General features: G+C 58.3%; 1 protein-coding gene across 17 annotated transcripts in view; it reads left to right on the plus strand.

The window, feature by feature from the left end:
* Positions 1–950: 950 nt before the first annotated feature.
* Positions 951–17261, plus strand: part of ARAP1 (ArfGAP with RhoGAP domain, ankyrin repeat and PH domain 1) — a 36425-nt gene continuing 20114 nt past the window's right edge. For 9 of the 17 annotated variants that reach the window (XR_014957079.1, XM_085586437.1, XM_085586530.1 and 6 more), the window contains exons 1-4: positions 5005–5139; positions 8233–8978; positions 15454–15599; positions 16981–17126. Coding sequence is in view for 16 of the 17 variants with exons in the window: in XM_085586437.1 (XP_085442563.1) it covers positions 8311–8978; positions 15454–15599; positions 16981–17126 (960 nt within the window). In the remaining variant the exon portion in view is untranslated. Of the gene's footprint in view, positions 1089–5004; positions 5140–7298; positions 7414–8232; positions 8979–10798; positions 10982–15453; positions 15600–16980; positions 17127–17261 lie in introns of those variants that run through there. The other 8 variants (XM_085586694.1, XM_085586828.1, XM_085586381.1 and 5 more) reach the window with 5 other exon arrangements.

The following is a 17261-nucleotide window of genomic DNA, read 5'->3' on the forward strand; positions in this document are numbered from 1 at the left end:
GGTTTAGGTTTTTCAGCTCTGGGGAGGTACAGCTGGAGACCCAGAGTTGAAGCTCCAGAGAGAGAAGATGGCTCCAAAGGCAAGTGGAATATGCTCTGGCACATGCCTGCTGCTGGAGGGGTTGAGAAGAATTGGGGTGCAGGTACGATACATGGAGGGGAGTAGTGATCTAAGGGCTGTGCTGGGGACGTTCTCAGGTACTGACATGGGTCATCCCTGAAATGTGCTGGGAAGGACTACAAGGCTTCAGCTCTTCAGGGATCGGGCTTGGGCATTGCTGCTGACCCTTGGGGTCTCAGACAGCACTTTGTTTTGTGACACCCCCAAAGTGGGTAAGGCCATGGCACCCTCATCCTCTGCCAAAGGCTCTCTGGGAGGGTATTCCCCCCCACCCCCAGATTGATCTGAGCATCCAGGATAGGACAGCAGGGGCATGTGATGATTCTGGGGAGCAGAATGGGATAACGTGGGGGATGTGATGGCTCTGGGGAGCGGGGTAAGGAGCGGAGGGATGTGGGAGTGGGAATTCCAGGAGTAGGGGGGATGCAAGCAGCAAAGAAGCTTTTTTAGGATATTTCACGCTGGTCCCCTGGCTGAGCCCCACTGAGCACCATACCCTGACTGTGGGGCTGAGCCGTGGCCCCTCCTGCCCTGGCCTCGCGTGGGCGAGGGGCCGAGCAGGGGGAGCCTTCCCACCCCCGGAGCAGGCAGCCAGCGTGTCCCGGTCCCTGAGCGCCGGCATGAAAGGACCATTGTCCCAGGCTGGGCAGCCGTGAGGGCTGGCCATGGGCACCCCACATCCCCTCTGCGTCCCCAAGCCCTCCCACTCTCCTTCTGACCCCCAGCTAAGACCTTGGGAATTGCGTGGGGAGGCAAGAACCCCCCTCCCACGCAACCAATTTATTTTTTTTTTTTTTTGGGGGGGTGGGGGGGAAGTCCTGGCAGTCTTCCCCTTGAATCCCGTTTCCATGAGGCAGCCAAAGCTCCGTGCCGGGAACAAGCCCGGGCCTGGCGAGGGGGGCGCTGAGTGCCCCCGCCCCGGGAAGCGCTCCGGCATCCTCCGGGAGCCGCCGCCGCCGCAGACAGAGGTACCGGGTGCTCCGGGGGGCTGGAGGGGCACCCCAGCTCGGGGAACGGGGCCACTCTGCCTCCCCAGGGCGGCTAGTCTCTCCTGGGGGAGGTCGTGTTTCTTTCCACGTGTTTCTGTGGGTCCCTGGGCACACAGTGGTGTGGGGGGGCACTGAGGATACTGGGATTTGCTGGGGCGGTGGGGGGGGATTATGGATTGTTCTGCTGCCACAGTGGTGTGCTCCCCCCACCCCGATTGGAGTACTCATGCCGCAGATGAACCCCGGTATACCCCAGCTCTGCCCCGGTACTCCCGAGCTAGTACGCCCCAGCTCGCTCTCAGCACACCTTAGCTCGACTGCAATACGCTCCAGTTCACCCCACTGCAATCCCAGTATATCCCAGCTCAAGCCTGGCTCAATTCCAGTACACTCCAGCTTCTTTCCAGTAGACCCCAGTTCACTCCCGGCAGGCTCCAGTTTACCTCCAGCACACTGGAGTTCAATCCCAGCTCAACCCCAGCACACTCCAGTTGAACCCTGGTACTCCCCGGGTGCCCCCCAGCTGTCCCAAACAGACCCCAACTCATTCCCAGCGCACCCCACTGAATCTCAGTGTACCCCAGTTTACCTCGGCGCACCCCAGCTCAAACCCAGTTCATCCCAGTTCAATCCCAGTATTCCCCAGCATATTCCAATTCACCCCAACACTTCCCAGCTCAATACCAGCACATTTCAGCTTAACCCCAGTTTAATCCCAGCCTTCCCAGTTTACTTCCAGTATATCACAGCTCCCCTAAGCAGAGCCCAGCTCAACCCTGGTATGACCAAGCTCAGTCCCAGTCTCCAGGGAGCCCTGGAGCTGCTGATAGCCCTCAATCCTGTGCCACTGCAGGGGTCCTATTGCCTGGCTGGGGTGAGTGACATGCTGGGGGATACTGCATGGTTGTGCTGCTGATGCCAGGGGTGAAGCTGGGTAAAGGGACCCTGAGGGCCCAGCTGGCAGATTTGTTTTCTGCTGGGGATCTGGCACGTCCCTGTTTGTGGCCAAAAAATAGCGTCAGCTGCGGCCGTGCCAGGCCCCCTGCCAGCAGTGCCTGTGTCACACTAACCACCACCAACAGCACCCAGATGCCAGGTGATGCTGGTAGTGGGCTTCCCTTGCTGTCTCCTTCCTCACTGCTTCCCAGTCTGCCTGGTGAAGCCTAGAGATTTCCCAGGGCTGTGCAGCTGGAACTGGGATGGTCGTTGCTTTGTCCTCCAGTAATGGCAACCTGGTTCCATGGGACACCTTCACACTGCTGGGGCTATTGGGTTGGTGTTTGGGGTGCCCATGGGCTGCAGCTGCACGGGGGGGTTCCTAAGTCTAGCACCATCGCAGGGAAAGCAATTTTAATTTGTGGGTTCAGCCCCAAAAGCCAATTTTTTGTCACAAGAGCTGAGTGCTAGGGGTTGGTGGCTATTCTGGGGTGCTGGGAGAAAGGCAGTAAGGAAAACTCCTCCAAGAGCTTATGGTGGTTTTCTGGGGGTGCTCCAGCAGCTACTGGGGATGCTTTATTATGGACCACAGCCAGGGCATCAGGGATAGGGATATTTAGAGTAATACTGAGGATGTGTTTTCTGCCAGAACTTAGCCTCAGAGCAAGGTGAGCCCTTGAGATTTTGCAGGTATCTTGTGGGAAGCAGGGAGTTATGCTCCCCCATGCAGAGAATGATGCAGCTCCTGTGGCAGGACTCTGTGGCCGTGGGGGGTTTGATGCTTGAGGATGCTTTGCAGATGATTCCCTCAAATCTGCAGGTGAGGGAGAGCCTGGCTGTGTAGAAAGTCTTTAGCAAAGTGGGGGTGGGTGCACATGGTTGGTGGTCCCTGTACTTCTGTCCCTGATGCAGCATCCCCTGGCTTGGCTTATCTGCAGGGCTGTGGTGGCCAGGGGGATCCACGGGGTGGCCCTGCTATGGTGTGACCCTGCTGCTGGGGACAGGGCCTGTGCATGGGCTGGAGTTGCACCCCAGTGAGCATGAAGAGGAGGTGGGAGGGCAGCAGGGCTGGAAAAGGGTACACCCCATCCACAGCTGGAGGGGTCACCCCTTCCTCATGACGCTCTCACTTCCCACTTACGAGAAAGTGAAACAGGGCCCTGCATGGTTTTAGTGCTGGATGTTGGGTGATGGGGCTGATTTCTCACGGGGGAAAGAGGTGCCATTCTTTCCAGGGGACCCATCAGGGACTCATCCTCTGCAGCCAGGCTGTTGGCACAGTGCCCCCCCTGCCCCTCACCCCCCAGCATCACCAGACCCTGGGACACTGGGCCTCCTCTGGGGTGGCTGTGCACGTGGGGTTTGGCTTCCTGACCTAGTTTGCTGGCAGCTTCCATAAAGTGTGTCAGGAGCTGAGAGCATTCCAGTGGAACTCAGTGGGTAGCGACAGCATTGCCAGATGTATTTACCCCTTTTCTGTCTGGATTTCCCCACTTCTGGTTGGATTTACCTTTTTTTTTTTTACTGGATTTGCTCGTTTCTGGCTGTATTTGCCCCTTTTCTGTCTAGATTTGTGAAGCAGGCAGCAACACTCTGGAAGGGAATGCTGTTTGTTGATAAAACTCATCTGTTTGTTGGTGCCACAGCCTGGGACATGTTTTACCTTCCCCATGGGGGAAAGGGAATGCAGGTGGTACCTTGGGGAAGTGATGAACTCTCAGTTTTCCTGCCCCTTTGTCCCTAACTTCTCACCCACCTCACCACTGCCCACCTCCCACCTCTGTGCACACCCTCCATCTGCACACAGAGCTGGCTTGGAGCAGTTCTCATGTAGGAACACACCCTGGTGTGTGTGTGTGAGCCCTCAGGCCCCCAAGCAGGGGGCTGGGCACCCTCTGGCTTCTTCACATGAACCACCTGGAAATGGCAACTCATGGCAGAGGGAGGAGGCTCCAGAGAAGCAATTCCACCTCTGGATTGTGATTCCGCAAGCTTGAACTTGATCCCTGAACCGCACCTGAGGGGTTTGAATATCATTTGCAATTTATTTGGCTGAGAAGATCTTGAAAATGAAAAAGCTTCACCCTCCCAGGAAAGACCTTGGGTGCTGCTGAGCAGATGGGCACTCACTGAGGTGGAGCATGGAAGGTTTGGGTGGGAAGGGGTCTGTGGAGTTCTGGGTGCTGTCCCGGAACCTTTTGTTTGCTTTGGGGTGATCACTGCTTGCTGAGGATCCTGTTTGGGCAGTTTTGGGGTGAGGATGTAGTGCTTCCAATTCCCAGCTGGATGGAGAATCTGTGCTAGCTCAAGGAGGTCTGTTGGAGACATCACACTGACCCTCTGGATCCAGCAGGGACACTGGTGACATTGGCCTCATTCTGGTTGGCCGTGTCACCTTGTCTGAAGATCTCTCCTTAATTTAGGCAGGAAAGGGTAAAAATTGCTGTGATGTGAAACTGGTTGCTCAATGCTGCTGGAGCTTGGTGGCTGAAGAACCCCGTGTTCCCACAGGTCCTTCCACACTCGGCTTTGTCCCCTGTGCCCACAGGAATCCTGGTGGGTAACAGCTTACTGCCCTCTCTGGGAATCCACAGAGGTCCTGGGCTGGTGGGGCATGGCAGCCACCTGCCTGCTTGTCCTCTTCTGTCCAGTGACCAGAGCTCGGCTTGTCCTGCTGCCCCGCTGTGCCCTGTCCTTGGTACCTGGTTCCTGCAGCAGGACTGCTGAGCTCTCGCTTCCCAGAGCTCGCCCTGCCTGGCTCTTCCTTCCTCTCCTGCTGAAAGCCCTGCCCCGTCCTCCTGTCACCCAGGGCTCTCACACCGCCTCCGGAGCCGGCCTCCCCGTCCCTCATGGTGGCTGTGGTCAGCGCTCAACCACGCTGAGGCCTCCCGGTTCTGGCGGGGCCTGGGGTGGCGATTGCACATCCTCGCTCCGAGCTCTGCTCGGCTCTCCGGAAAGTTCCCCTTGCTGAGGTGGCGTTTGAGGAAGTGCTGGGGCAGGCAGAGACCCCTTGGCAAACCTGCGCTGCGCCAGCTGAACCACGGCAGCCTGAGGCTGGCCACCTCCTTCTGCTGAGCCGAGGGACCGTGTGCTGGTAATTGGCTTTCCTTGATTAATGAGCCCACAGACCTGGGGAAGGGGAACGTGGGGTGCAGGTAGGGTTTGCCTACATTGGAGGAGGAATTGCAATGGGAACGAGATCAATCGAGTGGGTACCAGACACCCAGCAGTGCTCCTGGGCTGGATTTTCCTGGCTCGTGGCCGCTATTCTGGGTGCCATCGAAGGGACACGCAGGGGAGAGCTGTGGGATGGCCACCACTTTATTACCATATATTTATATGCTTGGGTGCCGAGTGCAGCTCTGTCAGTGACACACTGATGACCCTGGTCACATTACTCGATCCCTGGCATGTCGTTAGGGGTAACATTGATTACCCAGGGGAAGCTGGAGCCTCTGAAAGGAGAATGCTTGCCTGTCACTTCCAGTCAGAGCCCTTCATTTCCATGGCATACACAGCTCCTTAATTAAACAAGCCCAGCCCTCATTAGTCCCCTACCTGAGGGCTGGGAATCCCATGGCCCTGAGAGAGTGGTGGGATGCAGTGGGAGAAGGGTGGGCACACTTGTGCATCATGGGGGGCTCCTCCCTGAGTTAGGATGCTCAGCTCTGCTGGGGAATGAGGCACATTCCAAATACTCTGTTGAGTTGAGGGCATCTGAGGTGGGCTGGGGTAGCTGCAGGAGCTCCCAGGAAAGCAGCTAACACCCAAATTTGGGTATAGAGTGGTTTGCTGAGCCTCTTGGTCCAGATAAAGGGGACCAGCACCAAGCACCCCCAGATCCTTCATCCCCAGCACTGGGAGAGTCAGGGCTGTGTGGGTTTGGGATGGGGCTGGGGGGTGCAGTCCTCATGTATTTTGGCATCCTGATTTATCCCCCCTGAGCACCAGCCACGGTGCCAGAGTGCTGGCAGCCCTTGCCACTCCCTCCTCACACCATTTGTCCAGCTTTAAGTCTCTTACAAAACAGCCCCTGTGGTGTTGCCTAATCCCAGGGAGGAATGCAGTGGGTCAGCACTGGGAGGATTTGTGTTTGGCAGGGGCCACAGCCAGGGTTACCCCCCAATTCCCAGCAGCTAGCTGGGTTACAGCGTCTCCCTGTCTTGGTTTTACTTCTGGAATATCCTCATCTTGTTTAGCACAGAGGTTAAATGATTAATGACAGAAGGAGGGAACCTAGAAAAGGCCTGATGAATGATTTACTTGCTGAGGGCAAAGGGCTCGACAGCAACGGGGACCTGCCAGCCTGGCACACCGGGGACCCCACACTTCCCTCGTTGGAGTTTTGTCCTCATCCCTGTCCCCGGTCAGCAGCAAGGAGGGCCCTCAGCCAGCCCAGATAATGCTGGGGCAGTGCCAGTGGTGAGTGCTGGTGCAGCTGTCCCTTCTTGATAGGTCTGTCCCACCGCTGCAGCGATGTCCTGGCACAGCACCGGGGATGTTGGCACTGGTGTCAGTGGGTGACAGTGGTGGTGACTCCTGGCTCTAGCCAGGACAGGGGGAGATTTGTGGGAGCCCCATACTGTTGTCACTGTATTTCCCCCTGCTCCTCCAGAGCCAGTGCCCAGTTGGGGTTGAGCCTGCCTGTGCTGGTGTTCACTGGGATGTGGTGACAGCAACGTCACCCGGCACCATTACTTATCCATTTGCAGTAATAGATGAGGGCTTTCTAGGTGTGGAGGTGGGAGAGAGATAATTTTATTCTGATTCAGGGATTTTTGGGGTGCTGATTGGGATTGCTGGGACCAGCGGGAAGGTCCTGGGTGCTGCTGATTTGTCTGGTGCTGCCAGCAAGGAGCCACAGGGGTCAGCCAGCTCTGTGTCCCTCTTGCTTCTTCCTTGGAGAAGGAAGCAAAGGCTTCAGGCTCCAAGCACTTGGTCCTTGGAGCCTGAAGCAAAGCCAAACTGTACCAGGAAGTGCCAGGGAAGTGGCACTGTGGCCACATCCCAGCAGCAGCACTGAGATGCTGCTGTCTCGAGGTGCAGTGGGAACCCCGTGATGCCTCGGGCTCGGCAGTGTCCGGTCAGTGCCGGGTTGAGGACGAGCCTTGCTCGGCTGTGCACTTTGCACCGAAACCGCAAGTGCTGCTGAGGGACCTGCCTGAGTCACAGCAAATGTGACTCTGACGGCAGATCAGACCGGCCTATTTACAGCCCCAGGAAATCCTCTGGCTCCTTCTTTAGCAGGTCTAGAAAAACCTCCAGCAAACACAAAATAAGGTGGTGCTGGGCTCGCTAGCAGTGCTGTGTGTGTGCCGGCGTGATGGGATCTGCCTCCTGCCTGGAGCCTGCCGAGACCGTGATGCTGGTGGGTGGGAAGGGCAGGGAATCCCATCTGCTGCTTGTTGGGATAACAGGGATTTGCCCTGCCAACAGCTATGGTGTGGGATGGATGTTCTGCTGCAGGAGCTGAGACACCAAGTGAGCCCCATGTCCCAAGCTCTGCATGCCACAAGGCGCTCTGCTAGGTGTGTGCACCAGGGGTGCTGCACAGGTGCTCTGCCAGCACTGCAGGGTGTGGTGCCATGCTAGAGCAATGCCAGGGACAGACAGGACTCTGGAGCTGGGAGTAATGCCATGGTGGGCATATGGTCTGTGAGGAGGGGTTTGATGTGGTTTGGGTTGGGGGCTCCAGTGACAGCACCCTGCCACTGGCTGTGACAGGGACAGCCCAGGAGAGGGGACAGCCTTCTGGATCCAACTGTCCATGCAACTCCATTCTGGCTTGCTGCTGTAAACCAGGGGAGCTGCATCCTGGAGGGTGACTGCCCTGAGGTGCAGCCAACAGCTGCCTTGCCCTAGAATCGGGCATATTAGGACATATTCCCTGATTATTCACAATGTGGATAATCCCCTACTACTGCTCTGTCCCACAGCCCAAATGTCACCCCTGGGCCCAAGCTGGGGCTCCATGGTGCCTTCACTTCTAAAGGGATTGCCTCTATGTTTCAATGCCTAAACTGGGACCCTCTAGTATTTCCACACCAGTTCAGGACTGGGTGATCCAGGGGACACAGCATGGTCGGAGGCCATAGTAAAACCAGGTTGCTTCACTGGTTTTGGGACCCTAGGCTTCACCTGGTGTGTGTTTTGGGACTGATCCTGATCCTGTTGTCTCCATTCCCAGGTCCTGATGTCATCCTGAGCCTCGCTGGCAACAGAAGATGCACTGAGCAGTGCAGGTTTTTGTGGCCAGCCCCCTGCCATGGAGGAGGAGGGATCTCTGCCAGTGGCTGCCTGGCTGTCTGCCCTCCACCTCGACCAGTATGTGGAAAGCTTCCAGCAAAGTGAGCTGTGGTCAGTGTGGGACTGCCGGGCTCTGACAGACGAGGGGCTCACCCGCCTTGGGGTGCTGCTGCCCGGCCACCGCCGCCGCATCCTGCTGGGCTTGCAGAAAGCCTTCGCTGAGGCCCCGCTCCCCGCTGGGGCTCAGCAGCCCCCTGCCACCAAACCTGTCCCCATGAAACGCCACATCTTCCGCCCGAGCGCTGCGGCAGGGCCCGAGCAGCCGGAGCCCCGGGGCCTGCCAGGGCCAGGTGGGACCCCACTGCTGGAGCCAGAGAGGGGGGCAAGCTTCACCCAGCTGCCCCCACCCATCCCACCCAGGGTGGGCTGCCGGCCCCCCCTCAAATTCTCACTGTCTCTACTGGGGGACAGCCCCGAGCCCCACCCTGCGTCCTGCAGCCATCTCCCAGTCCTGGAGGACCCCTCTCCGCCAGCCCTTGGGGAGAAGCCCCTTGCTGACAGCAGGGCGAGACCCCCATTGCCACCACTGCCAGCCAAGCGACACCAACTGGAAACCAAGTGCCAGAACCTGAAGGGCCCTCCACTGCCTGACCGTCCCCCTGTGCTGCCGCCCAGGGCACAGAGGAGGTAAGGGGGGAGGCAGGGGCATGGGCTTGGGGATGCCCCAAGGCAGCAGGGTCTGTGTGGGGGGCTACTGTGATGTGGGTGGGACCCTCAGGGTCATGACACGGGTTGCCTGGGGTACCTATGCCCACCCCAGACCTTAGCACATCTCCTGAGGGTACCCCCAGCACCAGCATGTCCCGTGGGGGTACTAACCCTTCCCCCAGCCCCAGCATCACCCCGGGGAGTATCCCTGCCCCAGGCCACAGCACATTTCTCCAGGGTACCAGCACCAGGGCAGGGGATGCTGAAATATTTATTTTGGCTTAGCTGGATGTATCCACCCTGATCATCCCAGTCACCCAGGTCACTCCAGCCTGGCATGGGCTGGGGTGCAATCCCCACAACAGTGTAGAGCCCTGCCTTCCCCCCACCTGCAATGTGGGCAGTGCTGAAGCCTAAGGAACTCTTGACACCAGTGGGTGCAAGCAGTGAACCGCTGCGCACAGGGAACATGGAACAAAGCTACTGCCAGCTGCAGTGGCCAGATGACATGGGAGCAGGCTGGAATTTCAGGACAGCAGTGCTTGCAGCCAGCCCTTCGGTGTCCCAGTCACCCACTGCACTCCCAAATCCTGCAGAGCACAAGCAGATGTGGAATGAGGACTGGGAGTGCAGTTTGGAGGGGGTAGACAAGCTCCTGGATGCCAGCACCCTCCCAGGGTCAGGTGAGGGAATGTCACCAAGCTTGTGTGCCCCCTCCACCTTGGGAGTCCTTCCCCACAACCTCCCCAGGACCCACAGACTCTAAGGGATATGTTCCTGGAGCTGGGGTGTCTAGCTGGTCCCCTGAGGGGGGTCCTGGGAGTGAGGCTGGGTTTGTCCTGACTGATGGTGCTGGATGGGACCATCCAGCTGGACGGATGGTGCTGGATGTGTGCAGTCAGGGTGAGAATGGGAGGGCTGGTGGCTGGGTTCCCCCTCTAGCTTCCCATCCCTGTGTCCCAATGGCTTTTTGTGGTAGGGTGGGTGGAAGTGATCCCTCTGCCCATGCTCTGACCCTAATCTGCAGAAAGTGGGCTGGAATGCTGAGCTGGGGAGGGGGCTCAGGCAGCTGCTGTGGGGTGCTGGCATGCCATGGGGTGGGCAGCAGCTGTCCCTGGTGCTCCTTGGGCTCTGGATCAACAGTGTCCATCCTGGCACCCCTGTTGGGAACTGTTCCCATCACTGCATTTCTGCACCAAGATAGTCACCCAAATCCTCCTGAAGCCACTCTCCATCCTGCCCTGGCCAGAAAGCTGCCCGGGCACCATAAGGCCTATAGCTGCCACTTTGGTGCAAGCTGTGCTGGTTTGGTGCTGGACGTGCCATCAGTTTGGTACTTGCCATGCTGGTTTGGTGCCAGCTGTGCCAGTGTTTAGTGCCGTCCATGCTGGGTGTTTGGTGCCAGCTGTGCCTGGGTTTAGTGCCGTCTGTGCTGGGTGTTTGGTGCCAGCTGTGCCTGGGTTTAGTGCCATCCGTGCTGGGTGTTTGATGCCAGCTGTGCCTGGGTTTAGTGCTGTCCATGCTGTGTGTTTGATGCCAGCTGTGCCAGTGTTTAGTGCCGTCCGTGCTGGGTGTTTGGTGCCAGCTGTGCCAGCGTTTAGTGCTGTCTGTGGTGGGTGTTTGGTGCCAGCTGTGCCAGTGTTTAGTGCCATCCGTGCTGGGTGTTTGGTGCCAGCTGTGCCAGTGTTTAGTGCTGTCCGTGCTGGGTGCTTGGTGCCAGCTGTGCCTGGGTTTAGTGCCATCCGTGCTGGGTGTTTTGTGCCAGCTGTGCCAGCGCTCTGGCAGTGGCCATGCCGTGGTTCTCAGTGGCCATGGTGAGGATTTGCTATGCAGGACATGCCGCTGCTCCGGCCAGCTCAGGAAGTTTTGCAGTTCGGGCAGTGCAGGAAGTGCCGGGGCGAGAAGCTCCGCTCCCTGCCGGGCTCCCCCCGTCCCTCCCCGCGGTGCCGCTCGCTCCCACCGCGGTTCCTCTCACTGCCCAGGTAGGGGGGCACGGCTGTACCGTGCCAGGAGCAGCCGGCGGGGCCCGGGGCGGAGGGATTTTTGGGGATGGGATCGAACGCTGCCGACGCTACCGGATGCGCCTTTCGCCCTGCCGGCTCCAGCGGGTGTTTCCTGCCCCGTTTGCTCACGGGCACTGTCGGTGCCCCGGGGACGGACACTGTCGGTGCCCCGGGGACGGGCACGGTGCCCCGGGGACGAGCACTGTCGGTGCCCCGGGACGGGCACGGTGCCCCGGGGACGGGCACTGTCGGTGCCCCGGGGACGGGCACTGTCGGTGCCCCGGGACGGGCACGGTGCCCCGGGGACGGGCACTGTCGGTGCCCCGGGGACGAGCACTGTCGGTGCCCCGGGGACGGGCACGGTGCCCCGGGATGGGCACGGTGCCCCGGGGACGGGCGCTGCCCATCCTGGCTGTGCCACTCGGGGCTGGGATTCCCCGCTGGAGCTGCCCCGCGGGAGCTGGGGGTGCATAAGGGAGCTGCATGCAGGACCATGAGACTCAGGATGGGGTGGCTGAACAGCACCCCTGGACACATGGGTACTCCAGTGACGTGGGGGACTCTGGGGTCACCGTGGCAGAGCCACTTGGTGTGCTATTATGCACTCATAACATATAAATTACATGTGTTGTGCTTGTATGGGTGTATGTCTGTAGAGATGTATGTATGTATATTTCTGTAGTGAATATATACAGGAGTATATTTGTGCATCCAAATTTATGCATTATGGATATATTGGGGAGTTCAGAACTAACCAGCTGAACCCCAAAACTCTTGATTTTAAAAGTCACTTTAATTGTATGACCAGGAATATATTGGCTATAGGTGGGTTCTTGTTTTGAGAACATTTTAAAAATAAGGAGCTATCGTTTCCTAAGAAATTCTTCCCTCTGAGGGTGGTGAGGCCCTGGCATAGGCTGCCCTGAGAAGTTGTGGCTTCCCTATCCCTGGAGGTGTTCAAAGCTGGGGTGGGTGGAGCTTGGAGTAACCTGGGGTTGTAGGCGTCCCTGCCTATGGCATGAGATAAGCTTTGAAGTCTTTTCCCAACCAAACCATTCCATAATTCTATGACTTTGGCCAGTGCTGGTGCTTGGCCATGCCTGTGGGTGGAGGAGGTGCTGTGGTGAGGACAGCGAGGCATCCTGTGGTGGGTGCTGGGACCTGGCTCTACGTGTGGGGCAGCATCTGCTGGGAGCTTGGGAAGCTGTCCACACTGGATCTCCCTGCAGTGATGGGTGACTGGCCAAAGTGCCCTGTGCTGGGTCCAAGGGAGCTCCACAGCCCTAGGGTGCTGCTGTTGGCCCCAAACCCATCTCCTGCCCCCTGGGGGGACCTGACCTGGGCACCTGCAGCCAGTGAACATGAAAGGCCTGGGGATAATGCTGGGCTTCTCAGGGACCAACAACAGTGGGGGATGCTTGCCCGTGTTGGGGCTGATGGTTGCTCATGTCTGGGTGATCCTTGCTCGTGCTGAGCTGATGCCCACATCAGGGTAATGTTTGCCCAGGTCTGGATGGTACTTGCCCACGTCAGGGTGATGCTCACTGCATCCAGGCTGGGACCAGGGCTCTGACAGCAGCTGTGAGGCAGCTGCATTGGCCTGGTCCTGTGTCTGGGTGGGAATGAGAGCCCACCATCAATCCCTTGTGGAGGTGGAAGTGCCCACAGGGGAGGGAGCTCTGAGCATGAGGGCTGAGGAAGAGCTGGAGCAGCCCTGCATGTGCAAACAGCCTGGGAGCAGAGCAAGTGACCTGGGCATTTCTGGGGTGACGCCACCCAACCATCTCCCCTCACTTCCGGCTGTGCTGCTGTGGTCCCTGGCTTCCTCCTAGCTGCTTGCAGAGCCACACTGTGGTTTCCTCCAGGCCGTGTTCACCTCCGAGTTCTCACCATCCCCCCAAACCCTGGGCTACCCCGACCATTTCTGTGCCAGGAGGTGACAGGATCACCCCAGCCCTGCTGCGTGTGGGATGTCTGAGATGCTACCTCCCACGGGTTGATGGCAGCAACTGTGTTCAACACTGGGAGCTCTCTCACCAGTTCTGGATTTGAAGCCACCCTCCCAATGCCAGCAGCGGGGCTGTGAGCCCCAGTTTTGGCCACTGATGGCTCAGATCTGGACACCCCACAGAGGACCCCATGAGAATGTCTGCATCCTGACTGTGGGATGAGGCTGTCAGTGAGGGGGGGCACCCCCTCTCCATGTCCAGGAGATGGTCTAGGGTTAGAGCAGACCACTGAGCAGCTGGTGAGGTGAGGGGGTTGTTGAAAGTGATGTCTAAGGACGTGATGACAGAAGACTCATTTTCAGAGGGCTGGGTGAGCAGGGCAGGGGGGATGGCCTGGGCAGAGGTTTGGCTTTGGGGTGGTGGCTGTGGGAGAGCAGCCCTCTCTGCCCCCTTAGAAGAGAGGCTTAGATAAAGGATAGCATTTAAGGTGCTGCTCTGATAAGGGGTGGCACATAAGGCACTGGTTTGCCACTTCTCTAATGGCAGAGGTGGCATCAGCCAGACCCTGCCTGGAGCAGGACTGGCATCCTTTGGGCATGGCTGCATGGGGGTCCAGGAAGTGCAGGGCACCCACGCTACTCCATGGAGCCATGGGGGGGACATGAAGCCCAGGGATGCTACAGCAGCAGATGATGACAGGTGGAGCAGGCAGACAGAGGGTGTTTTGGGAAACTGGGGTATTATTTGTGCCTGAGCTCTGCGGGTGCCCATCCTGCTAGTCCCTGGGTTGGTGGGGCTAGAGGCTGGACAGGACTGGGGCTGAGCCAGAAACCCTCCTGAGAAGTCCTCATCCAGGAAATTGGGGTTGTCCTGGCCTGAGGCTTGTCATCTCACTGCTGGCCCTGGGGCTTGTGTTGCAGCCCCTCAAACCACACCCCAGGGGACAAACACCATCCTGGGTGGCTGCACAGGTGCAGACCCCAGCCAGGCTCTTGCTGGAGGCTCTGTGGCTTGTGCACTGCCACCTCCATGTCTCTGGGTCCCTGCACAGCTGGGTGCTCCAGCAGCTCCTGCCTGGTGGTGTTGGGAGCAGTGCTGTTCCACTGCCCACACTCCCCTGCCCATGCTCCCCTCCTTCCCTGCCAGCATTCCCTAATGTATGGATGGTTGTGGCTGGTTCCCATGGAAATAGCTGCTGAGAAATGAGGTCAGGCTGACCCAGGGTGAGCCAGCACTCCCGTCCTTGCCTTGCCTGCTTACTGCTCCAGTCAGGGAGAAGTTTCTTCTCCAGCTCACCCCAAGCTAAGGGAAAGCTGTTGAGCACAAGCCATGTGCTGGGAGGCACATCCCAGAAACCATGGCGTGCTGATGGCATCCTTGGCCACGGAATCGTGGGATCACAGAATGGTTTGGATTGGATGGGACCTTAAAGCCCTTGCCAAGGGCAGGGACATTTCCCACTAGACCAGGTTGCTCCAAGCCCTGTCCCACCTGGACTTGAACATTTGCAGGCATGGGGCAGTCACAGCATCTCTGGGCAACCTGTGCCAGGGCCTCACCACCCCCAGTGGGAAGAACTTCTTCCCAATATCCAGAACCAGCTGTTCCTTTTTATGGCTGCAGTGGGAGGTAGCTGGGCAAGGATGGGGATGGTGCTAGCATGCAGGTCCCATGGGTCTCACCAGCCTGGGGCTTGGGGTAGAAATTCTGCCCACTGCCTCTTCCCTCTCCCTGGATTCAGGGATGCTTCAAAGGTACTTTGTATTTTTATACCCTGGAGAAACTTCTTAATTTCCTGCCCTTGAAAACACTATTACCCCAGAGGTTTCTACTGATTGTCTGTCACCTTTCAGTCTCAGGAAGGCAGGAAGCAAGGAACAGGAGGTAGGAGTAGCTGAGCCCAGCTGCTTGGGCTCTGTGGAGAGGAGGTCTCATGGTCCCTCTCCCCGCTGGTCAAGGTTTTGGGGCTGGGAGCATTGGTCACCGAGCTGGGAGAAGCTCCATTTCCAGGATTTCTTGCTGCCATAGCAGCCACCCTAGATCTCCAGTGTCCACTCCACCATAAGGAAGCTGGTGGCACAGAGCATCCCTAGGACCCCCATCCTGCTCAAGGAACCCTGTGGCCACTTGCAAACGAGCTAAGGAAGCAACTCTGCCATTGTTTAGACTGGAGGAAAGAAAACAACCTCCTCTGGGATGTCGCTTCAAGGCTGTGGGTGGCTTAGGTTTCCCAGAGTCAGATAAGGATCCTGAGCTGTGAAGGACACACAGGGGAGTGAGGTTGGATGCCAGGAAAACATTTCCAGGCTAGAAAAGTAGTCGTATAACCCAAACACAGGAAAGGCATTACCGTGGGGTCGTAGGAATTGGTTTGTGGGTCTGGTTCTGCTGGAGTTTGGTCCCTTTTGGGGGTCCTCTGTGACCCCACCCCTGCAGGTGTATCAGGGTTGGGAAGTGAGGCAGGGGCTGGCATAAGGCAGTGCTTGCTCCTCTCTCCCACAGCATCCCTGCCAAAGAGGAGGTCCCCATCACTGAAAGAGCACCTGGTGTCACCGTGTCCTCCCTGCTTCCCCTGCCTCGCACCCAGGTGCCACCAACCCCACCAGCGCTGCCCTCCAAGGCCACCCTTCCCTTCGTGCCAGAGTTTGGTGAGTACAAGGGGGGCCTCTCCAGTCTTCCCATCACAAGCCTTGGGATATCTGGCTGCCAATCCATCAGCATCCATCCCATGGGCGCTGTGCCTTCCTTCTTGTCAGTTTGTTCCTCTGCCCCTGCTGTGGTCCCTTTCTTCTGTATCCCCTTTCTTGGCTTCTGAGCTGGGGGGGTCAGGGGTGCAAGACCTGGGCTGGGGGATTTAGGGTGTGTGAGGTGTGAGCTGGGGGCTTCAGGGAAGGGGTGTAAGACCTGGGTTGGGAGTTTCAGGGGATGTGAGATGTGAACTGGGAGTTTGGGTACAGCCTCTCCTGGGGCAGAGCAAAGCTTTCACTCACTCACAGAGGAAAAGTGAACCTATCAGGAGGCTGAAATGCAGATATCCCTGGTTCTGGGGTCCCAGGACTGTGCCTTTGCATCCCCCAGCCTCATCCTCAGGGTGTCCCTGGGGCTCAGCCAACTGCAGGGAGCAATGCTGAGCTGGGGATCCCCATGGAGAGGTGAAGGTTTGGTCTCAGGGTGCGGCCCTGGTTGGACTATACTTCAGCTGGAATAGCTCTGCTGGAAGGAGGAGAAAGGGCTGAGTTGTATGGGGTGCTGGGTGCTTCTCAAAGCCAGCAGCCCTGCAGGCAGCAGCACTGGTTTAGCTGGGAGCTGGGGTGTGTTTCAGAAGCTGGGAGAAGCTGTGGACAGGTTATCAGGACAGAGCTTATCTGTTGGGGGGTGCAGGGAGGAAAGCTGCTCCCACCCTGATGGGTGTGGGATGCAGAGTTTTCAGGGGGTTTCTGTGGTGCCAAGGTGAGCATTTACCTGCACCTCTCAACCCCCTGCAGCCTGACAGCATCCTTGCCTGCTGCCAGGGCCCAAACACCATCATCTGGGTTGGGGTTTTGGGAGGAATCTGGTCCAGATTCTCAGTGGGATTTGGGACTGGGTGTCTGCCAGGGCCAGGCTGTCTGGGGCCACTTATTCCCTGTGGGGTTCCAATCCTGACCAGGATTCCTGCTGATCTGGGATCTCATTTCCACGGTGCACAAGCTCGGGAGCTGATAAGGAATAGGAGAGGAGGGAGGGGAATCTACCCTGGAAAACAAGCTGTGGAAAAAGCCCCTGGGAGCCCCCAGCAGCAGGAGCTCCCAGGCAGAAACACAAGAGCCTGCATGGAGCCATAGTTCTGGGGCTGCTGTCACCAAGTCCCCTTCTGGTGAGGCCAGGAGTGTTGTGACACTGCTGGGAGGTGCCACTAGTGGGACTTTGCCCTTTCCCAGCTCTTCCCCAAACTCCTTGATAAAACCCTTGTTGTCACAAGAATGGGATGGTTATTTGCCAAGGGTAAACACGGGGAAGCCAGCCATGCCTGCATCATCGTCCCCACAGGCTCCAGGGTAGCAGAGGGAACTGGGACCCCTTGCTCCACCCCAGCTGATTCCCAGCATCTTCCCTCTCCTTTGTCAGATGACTCAGACTACGAGGACTCGGCGTGGGAGTCGGAAATAGCCAGACCAACGGGAGAGATGGCCAAGGTTGGTCCCACCGTGGGGCTGGAGGTGGGCAGGAGCTTGCAGGGTGGCTGGCCCTAAGGACAGGTACCAGCCTTGGGATGCTCCAGAGATACTGGTTAGGGCTGGAGGAGCATGTTGGCAGTGGCTAGAGAGGGG

This window comes from Lonchura striata, chromosome 1 (genome assembly GCF_050655825.1).
Source record: "Lonchura striata isolate lonStrDom1 chromosome 1, ASM5065582v1, whole genome shotgun sequence".
In the NCBI taxonomy this organism is placed as follows: Eukaryota; Metazoa; Chordata; class Aves; order Passeriformes; family Estrildidae; genus Lonchura; species Lonchura striata.